The 10,032-nt window shown below is 30.0% G+C and overlaps 1 protein-coding gene across 1 annotated transcript; it reads right to left on the reverse strand.

Annotated features, from left to right (window-relative positions):
- Positions 1–469: 469 nt before the first annotated feature.
- On the reverse strand, positions 470–9,188 carry LOC112637950. Its single transcript, XM_025408714.1, has 8 exons — positions 9,110–9,188; positions 8,672–8,850; positions 3,827–4,035; positions 3,341–3,694; positions 2,974–3,063; positions 2,476–2,658; positions 1,597–1,758; positions 470–599 (listed from the first exon to the last, which is right to left on the reverse strand). The coding sequence occupies exons 3-8, from the start codon at positions 4,032–4,034 to the stop codon at positions 562–564; spliced, it is 1,035 nt and encodes a 344-aa protein (XP_025264499.1). The 5' UTR covers position 4,035; positions 8,672–8,850; positions 9,110–9,188; the 3' UTR covers positions 470–561.
- Between the last annotated feature and the right edge of the window lie 844 nt (positions 9,189–10,032).

Below are 10,032 nucleotides of genomic sequence, written 5' to 3' on the forward strand. Positions count from 1 at the left end.
AAGGATTTTGAAAAAAATTAAATTTTGAATTTTTTAGAGAACTTTTAAGTTTAGAGAACTTTTAAGTCACGATTTTTGCTTAAAAAATCGACCGATTTTATTTTTTAAAACAAGTTCTAATCATCAAAAAAAATCCTTCGTTCACACGGAAGGCAAAGTCATCTACTAACGAAATGTTTTTGGGTTTTTTATTTCAGATGATCCTGCCTCGAGTTACAGTGTCCACCGGAATTTTTTGAGGAGCCATATTAAAATAGTCACAACAATTATAATTATTATTTTTTAATAAAAAAATTACGAAATATTCTTAAATTGTTGATTAATATTATGCAAAAGAGTTTGTAAATAAAAAACTTTATTAGTTTCCTTTTAAAAAATTTGAGAAAAATCCTGTTTTTGCGCCGCCTGACTGCGTATTCCCCCTTAATAGTTTACTTACTTAATATTACTTGACACAAGTTCAGCTGGGAAAAATTCTTTTTTTTTTTGGCACCATGCCAACTATATAATACAGCAACTTTGTTTGAGACTATTTGTCTCAATAAATTTAAACATGAATTTTTAATATCCCGCGCTGTCAATCGTGTTAACTGTTTGATCTGTAATAAATAGAAAATATTATTAATACCTCTTTCAAACGTGAGTTTTTAAAAGTATAGCTTTTTAAACAACACTTCTTGGATGTCACTTAGGCATCCTAATTAAAGAAGTTATATCACACACTTTTAATTTTCAATTTTTAAAGCAATCATTAACTGTTATCCTCTTCAATAATTCTCTTAAACAAATATTTTCTAATATTGAATTATAATTACCATTTCATTTCGATATACAATGTCATTCGCCAATTTTCGTTCCATAATTTCTAAATCATTTTCGTCTCTTAGTGGTAAATGTTGAAAAATATCAATTTTTTCCTGTGCTTCTTCTGCAATCTGTGCGGTATTAGAAACCTTTTCTAAAATTTTTTGGGTTAGTTTCAGGTTATTGCTCATTTTTAATTCCAGATGTTGGAATTTTTTAATTACGTAGCGTTCAAAATCAAATCCTACAACACATTTAAATTACATTTATGCATGTATATATATATATATATATATATATATATATATATTAATATGTACATAAAAGTATTAAAGTATGATTATTAAAAAATTAGTATATATATAATATATGTATAAACGTAGTTTCATAAATATTTTAGTTTTCATGTCACAATATATTAAAATGAAATAAAATAATCTCATAAATTTAATAAAATGATCTCGTAAACCTTACAATTTTTAGTAATTTTTAAAACGTTTTTCGTAAGATTTATTTAGATTTATTTAGATTTATTTATTTTTTAGCAAATCTCGCGTAACTTAAATCAGTGTATGAGTACATACATACATGCCTATATAATTTTACGAATTATATGTTAAAAATACAAAAAGATCGCAAAATTTTAAAAATAAAATTGTTTTAAAATAAATGTTTTTGAAATAGTAAAATATGTAATGGAATTGCTGATTTTCTTTGAAAGCGTCGATATTGAAATTTTGGAGTGTATTTGAAACTTTTAAGATTAAAAAAATTATACAGTTACATACTAACCCTCAGTATAATTTGACATATGTCTGTTGGGCAGGACATTTTCATTATGAAGACGTTCAGTGATGTCTATCGAAGTATTTAACATATGTCTGTTGGGGGGGACATTTTCATCATGAAGACGTTCAGTAATGTCTATCGAAGTTTCCGCGCACTGTCCTGAAACTGATTAAATAATGCTATCATTGTTTCCAAACAATTTAAATCAATTTATTTACATTTAAGGGCGTTCTATAATGCAATGTAAATATCTCGACACCAGTCGTGAAGCAATTGCGAGAGCCAATTAGAAGCTCAGAATGAGAATAGAAACAGGAGAGAACATATGGTACTAAGCAGGCGGATGGAAGTGACTATATACAATGTATAAAGTGATGCTCAAGATAGCTACTCAAGCGTTGATTTATTGTCTGAAACAGGAGCCGATCATGTTTGATGCAAAGTGACGCTCAAGATGGCTGCCATGACGTAGTTCCGTTCGTCAAAATCCTGCCTCAACTATCGATATTTTCCCTCCTGTTTCTATTTACTCTGAGATTAAAAATGTCACTACTTCATAATTGATAATGGAATGATTGCGACGCATTGCCTCTACAATAGTTCAATAATTTCTAAAAAACATGAATAATATAGAAGACAAAATTTCTTACTATTTGTTCTACACTGCCCGTCAATGACTCGTGCTGTTGTTATGTCTCTCTTACTCTGCCTATACCGGCGCTGAGGTACGAAACAGAATAAGAGAGAAATAACAAATCCAACGCAAATCATTGACGGACGGTATACATACATAAACATATATACATGTATATATAATCTAAATAAATAAACATTTACACACATACAAATTAAATAATTAAAGACAAAACGGAGATTACTAACCTCGCTTAGAATTTAAATTCAAACTTGGAAGACTTGTATCACAACGCGGAATTACACATTTCTTTACATCGCCGCGCGCATGCCGTCGTTCAGGCTCATGATTATCACAACGTGGGAATACACATTTATTTATATCGTGCCGTCGTTCAGGTTCAGGATTTACATTAACAATACACTGTGAATCTGAAAATGGTAAAACAAAACATATAAATCATAAAAAATTAAAATTGTGTGTTAAAATATTAAGTAAAATATGCAATATTAATACAATTTGTAAAAAATAGTTTCCTTTAAAAATTAGATAATAAAGTGCAATTTTTAAAAACTTTGTACATGAACACAAGAAAATATAAATACGCATGCAGAAATATAAACGTACACACACACACGCACGCACGCAGTCATTATATATGTATATATTAGATATTCGAGAATATAAAATGTAAATTAGTAATGTACATAAAATAGAAGGTATATAGAAATCATTTCCATACAAACCTTGGCTGGAATTTAAATCCAAATTTGGACTGCGTCGGACTACATTTTCATAATCAGAATACTCCGAAATTGCGGAACTGCTTTGTGAAGCTAAAAGTAAAAAAGAAAAAAGTATATAACTATTAATATTCCAATAAAATTTTGTTTTTGCATTATTCTATATGTTTTAATGTGCGATATTAAACATGATATAATACAGAATTTAATGTAATACATAATGTTTTTTATTACAAGGTTAAAATGATTCTTGATATAAAATCTTTATCTAATCAAAATAAAATAGAGAATTGAATATTATAATTTTATTATAATCGTATTGCTGTTGTAAAAACTATCATGTATACATATTTAGATAAAAATTACTTACGAAAATCAACTTCTTCAATGTTGTTAAAATTGTAAGATGCAGTACTTTCTTGTTCCAGTTTTGTGTCGGCAATTTTAGAATACTTTATTGTATTATTTTTACATACTCGAGTTGTTTTTGTGGACGTCTCCTTATAGACGTTTTTGATTGGAGGTTTGGGAAGATCTGAGAGAATGGCTTGCTCAGAATCGCTTTCATCGTTAGTATACTCATATGAACTGGAATCATGCATCTTAGCCGCTCTAATTTTGCGGGATTTTTTACAAAGTTTCTGTCTATCCTCGTCGGTACAAGAATTGATGTCGGACATTTCTTCAGCTAATTTCAATTTTTGTCGAGCCACAGCATAGTTTGCTGAAAAAATAATATATGAAATAAACATAATATAAGCACCATTGTTTTTCTATAAAAGCAAATAAAAGTATCAATATCGTATTTATGGAAAATAAATATATTACAAAAACTTTAAATAATTAAATTACTTACAAGATGTCGCATATATTTTCAGGACAGTATGCTCCTCCCATGTACAATCAGGTACTTCCATCAATTTAACCGCTTTGTCATATCTGTCGTTACTGATATAATGTCTGGGCCATTTTGATTTTTGTAAATCACTACTTAACCAAGTAGCGGGTACGATTTGCAGACCATCTTTGAACTTAACAATAGCATATTTCTTTTTATTGTCCATTCTGTGCGAAAATAGATGCAAAAATTAAATATCGGAATGTAGAAGCGGAAAAACGGCAAACTTGTCATTTTCATATGGCAATTTAACATATTTTTTAACTATGGTTTTCAACGGCCATGCCTTTAAGTCAGATAAAGTATGAACAGAATAGATATCCAGTAACGAAGATAAACACAGAACATTAAAGACATCTTCCTTTTCCATGAATTCTTGACCAATAATGACAGGAATATTTCGTTTTGCGCAGTAAGCTACATTTTTTATACAGACAATTGCACCACAACTTAAACCACAACAGCTATCGGAAAGTGTGTCAGCTTTGAATGTCATTCCGTTGAACTTGACAACTTTATATTGTGGATTGTGGCAATTCGGAATAATAGGACCATCATAATGTAAGGACATTAAATTATAATGTTGTGGCCCATAATGTGGCCTAGTAGTTGAGGTAAATAAGCTTTTTTCTTTTTCAATGAATCTTTGTACAACTTGTTGTAAAGGTTTTTCTGATTTTCGAATATACTTTTTAAGTATCTGCATGTAATTTTCAAATTAAAAGGCACTGAAGTTGTCTAGAGGTCCATATATTTTGACGTCATCAACAAGATGAATAAGACTATGCACATTATGTGATACGTTTTGCGCTCCGTACAATTTTACAAATGTTTTAACAAAGAAATAAATAAGCTCTTGTGCATAGCTAAGGTGTTCGTGTAACTTCTCCGAGGACAAAATCCTTATAACAACATGTAATGTCATAAAATGTATATATACATCTTTTTTTAATATAGATTTAAATGCTATTGGTCCTGTATAAAGTAATATTTGTCTATATTCTGTAGCTTTCCACAATTTCACACAATCTAATCTTCGTGGTTTTCGTGCAAATTCAACAGGTATTGATGGTTTTAATTGGCTTATTAAACGTGTAGAAATATCGTCCACGGCTTTGTATTGTAATCGATATTGCAGTTCTCCATGAAGCCATAAGTTTAACAATTTGCGCATAATTCCTAAGCACACCAAATGCATATAGTCCAAAGGCACATTTGTTACAGGTTTGAATTGAGGAATATTTAAGAGACTGCACGTTATATTTGGCTTATGATAATTATCGTCTATCTTTTGTATGAAATCATCGTCAGATCTAAGTGGTGCGTCCATCTGTGGAAAACACAATCGATTTCTAATATACTCTCCTTCCGTTGTACACTTCGTGCAACTGGAATATCCAGAATGTCCTTTTACAGACAAAACAAATGCTTTCGCAGGAGTGTCACATACTAAAGCTTCTATCTGACATGGTATCAGTCGATCGTTGATGTTAATTCCATTTTCGCATATATCTTTTGCTTCGTCGACAAAATCTTTCAAAAACTCATTAGCATCTTCCGGTTTTTCGTTACCATGATAAAGTCCAATCATGAAAACGTTGCCATTTGGAATAATTGAGCCAAGTATAGGCCAAAACTGCTGTTGCGACGATCTTGTTAATGGCAATCCATCAATGTTGATTGCTATTTTTAAGCAATCAATATTCTTTTTAACAGATGACAAATTTTGGTTTATACATTTTAATAAACCAAAATGATAATATGTTCCTGGATCAACTATTCGGATGTCTTGTTGTCTCGGTGTTTTTAGCAGCGTTCGTGCGTCCACGGAAAGTGTTGAAAAACACGAATGTTTTCTTAACGTTAATAGCAACATATTTAGAGCGGTTTGTGAAATTTGATGCTCAACAGCCCATGCTGCAAGGTCATTTTCAAAAGATAGACTTCTGTTATCATTACCAAAATCCAGATTGCTTGATTCGTCACAAAAATCGTTTAGAGATGATCGTTGTGAATCTGATTCTGATGCAGACTGTCTGTCAGATTGTACATTTTCAAGTTGTACTAATATGTTGTCTTCATGTTGTTCATATTGTATAATATTGTTATCAATATTATCAGTTTCATTTTCCATATCACTACTTTTTGCTTTAGATTTAAATCTGCCATAGCCCGTATTCGTTGTGCATTTAGTATTAGAACTTGACAAAAAACATTTATGAAAATTTTTTGAAATAATATCTGCCTCTTGTGCAGCTAGTCTTCTCAGATGTCGTCTTGACATATATAGAGTATCTTTTCGTCTGTAACATTTCCCACTAATATTCATGTTGATAAATCTGTTTAATATAAAAAACTTTGGTAACAAGATATATTATGTAATATTATATTATGTAAATTATTTATAAAGAAAATGACATGACTGTAACACGACAATTGTAGATATGTACGATAATCGATTGTGTCACATTGTGAAATAATAACAATTTTTTAACAAGGAAAGAATATTAGTGGTTTAAAGCACAAAAAATTTTTAATTTTGTAGATAAAAGTTAGTAACTTAAAAAATGTTTTTGAAATAGTCAAAGTTAAAAATAAACATTGAAAATAACAGAGTTAAAAATTAATACAAACAAATTTAGAATAAGGCTCGTAAGATCAAAGTCACAAATATAAATAATCAAGGCAATACGAGCCAAACGCGGATAGTAGTGCGTTGAGCTTTTGTAGAAAATTAATTTTTCTACAAAGCTAAATGCTATGCACAAGGCACAAATTTTCTTTGGTACATGACCAAGCATTAAAAATTAATAACTTTTCTCACATACACAATTATATTCTTTATAATTTATTATTTCATAACAAGTTTTACAACTCAATCTTGGAAAAATGCAGAGTTGTTTTTCATTTATGTGTAAAAATAAATAAATTTTTTGGTAATTATGCAGTATAAGGGAGCCACCCCCGATTTCAATAATTTTTATGTATGTTATCAAGGTCATCATCGTGAGTAATGTTATGAAGATTTTAGTCAGCGGTCATTGTTTTTTAAAATGTTATTTTGTAAAGTCTTATTTTATAAAAAATTGTAAATTTCACTTTTTAAATTTTTTCATTAATAACTTTTTAACCAACAAAATCCTTCTAGAATTACTATATTTTTATATATTCTGCATAAATTATAGCAGAGTCTCTACTATATTAATATATGTATAAGAATTATAAAATATCGTATATAAATATCAACGAACAAATTATCGCTTTCAGACACCTTGTACATTTACAATAGAAATGATTGTTTTGTTTTGGTTTCTTCGATCAAATACATCAAGTACATTATCGATCAAACTCAGTTTATCATATAACTCTATAGCAGACATTTTCTGGAGAAAATGAGTTATTCAGTGGAGCAAATGAATAATAATCCGTGGCTTGCAGTGCAAGACGTAGTTGGTGATGCTAATTTGTGGTCTAAATTTATTACAAAATGTTCTGGAATCGAAATTTGAACGATCATAATCGGATGATTCTAGTAAATTTTTTACAAAATAACTTTTTAAAAAACAACGACCGCCGACTAAAACTTTCATAACATTACTCACGATGATGACCTTGATAACATACATAAAAATTATTGAAATCGGGGGTGGCTCCCTTATACTGCATAATTACCAATTTTTTTACGTAAATTTATTTTACTATTCTGTACATACATATTTTAATATTAAAGTTTAAAGCTCCTGAGTAGTCGCCGCGGCCATATTGGATTGTGACGTCAGAAGCGAGAAATTGCGAGAAATAACACGTTGAGAATTCTTGCGTGCCATTTTTAAACAAAAAGATATTTTAATGAAACAAGACCACAAATCGCTTTAGCACACTTGTAAAATTTTCCGAAAACTAAACTTTTGCCTTGATAATTAATAAATAGCCGTAAAATGAGTGTCAAAGTAAATGAGCTACTGAGCTGTCAAAATCGTCAAAACAGACAAGTTAACTTTGACACTCATTTTATAGCTATTTATTAATTGTCAAGACAAAAGCTTAGTTTTCGGAAAATTTTACAAGTGTGCTAAAGCGATTTATAGTTTTGTTTCATTAAAATATCTTTTTGTTTAAAAATAGCACGCAAGAATTCTCAACGTGTCATTTCTCGCTTCTGACGTCACAAACCGATACGACCGTGGCAACTACTCCCAGACAACATAAGTACGTTATATGAACATTCATAGAATAATATAAGAGAATATTTGAATATTCGTAGAATATTTTACGCGTCTATTGGAGTTCCTATAAATTTCCAATGGAACATTAGAAGTAGACAAAAAGTCACGTTCTGTGAATGTTATACGAATATTATATGAATATTCCCATACAGCACAAAATATTCGGAAAATATTCTTTTTCCTGTTTTTCAAAACTAATTGAATTAAAATTACAAACATGCATTCTATATTTGGACTGTTCAATCGCTCGACCGTGACAAGCTTCTATTAATGTGATAAAGCTGCTCAAAACATATACTATTTTTTAAATTAATTTTTTTAAATATTAAGGTTCCTGAGCCCAGACAGCACAAAATATTCGGAGAATATTCTAACAAGATTCTTCTATAAGTTCTAAGAATATTCGGAAAGAATATTCTATGTAATACTAAGAACGTTTCTGGAATGTTATTGGAATATTTATTTGTTAAGTCCTCAGAATATTCAATCAAGAATTTTAATTCAATTAGTTTTGAAAAACAGGAAAAAGAAATGTAATCAAAATAAAAAAAATTTCAAGTACAGAAAAAAAACATACTTGTTCTGTTGAAGACTCTTGCAGAACCCTGCGAAAAACTCTGTGATGAACTCTGTGAAGAACTTTGTGGAGAATACTGTGAAGAGTCTTGCAAAAAACTCTGTGAAGAACACTGCATAGAACACTGCGAAGAACCCTGTGAAGAACTCCGCGAAGAACACTGCGAAGAACGCTGCGAGCTGAAAGTTATATATATATATCATTTTAAGACACATTATTTTAAAAATATTAAAGAAAATGTATAAATAATATTGTATAAATAATACAATACTATATTTTTAAATACTATATTTTTTAAATACTATATTTTTTTCTTTTAATGTAAATTTAATAAAACGTCCTTTGTGTAAAAATTTGGCTGTCACCCAGATATAGATGACGATCAAAGTGCTCAAAATAAAATTTAAAAAAATTTCAAGAACAGAAAAAAAAACATACCCGTTCTGTTGAAGATCCTTGCAGAACCTTGCGAAGAACTCAGTGATGAATTCTGTGAAGAACCTTGCAAAGAACCCTACGAAGACCTCTGCGAAGAACTCTGCGAAGAACTCTGCGAAGAAGTCTGCGAAGAACACTGTATAGAACATGCGAAGAATACTGCGAAGAACTCTGCGAAGAGAGAACACTGCGAAGAATACTGCGAAGAACTCTGCGAAGAGAACACTGCGAAGAATACTGCGAAGAACGCTGCTGAAAGTTATATATATTTATATACATATATCATTTTAAGACGTTTTAAAAATAATAAAGATAATGTATGTATTGATATTCCTGAACACGTTCTAAATTTGTAAAACTATTCTGTTGATACGAAATATATATCTGGGATGTATATCTAAGATATTTTATACTAATTATGTATTAAAAATGTTATATTTTTACATTTTTTGTGTATATAACCTTAAACTATTCTAAGCAGAAAAGCTTTATAAGTATGTAAAAAATATACAAAATATTACGTAAATCATATATAAAATCTGTCTGTTAAACTTTATTTACTATTATATGTAAGATAAAAGTTAAAGAAAAAAAGGATTACCTTCGATTTCACTAAGTTGAAATCCCTTACTCCATCGAGCAAGCGGGAAGAGACCGGAACAGGAACATATGCAGATGGCGTTGAACGTATGTACCGTTTCCATATTTGGCGTCAAACCTGAGATTATACGCCCGCGATAGAAAAGCGTACGTATCTTTACCGTATCTTTGAGTAAATTATGAGATTGTACGCACGCGATAGAAAACCGAATCATACTATAAGAGATATTATAGAGTTGTTCTCAGTATCTTACGGATGATCATAGTATAATGAGTATGAAAATGGGATGATACGCAGAATATCATGTGCTGTTAGGGTATGA

Source organism: Camponotus floridanus, unplaced genomic scaffold (genome assembly GCF_003227725.1).
Source record: "Camponotus floridanus strain SB8 unplaced genomic scaffold, Cflo_v7.5 scaffold224, whole genome shotgun sequence".
Lineage (NCBI taxonomy): Eukaryota > Metazoa > Arthropoda > Insecta > Hymenoptera > Formicidae > Camponotus > Camponotus floridanus.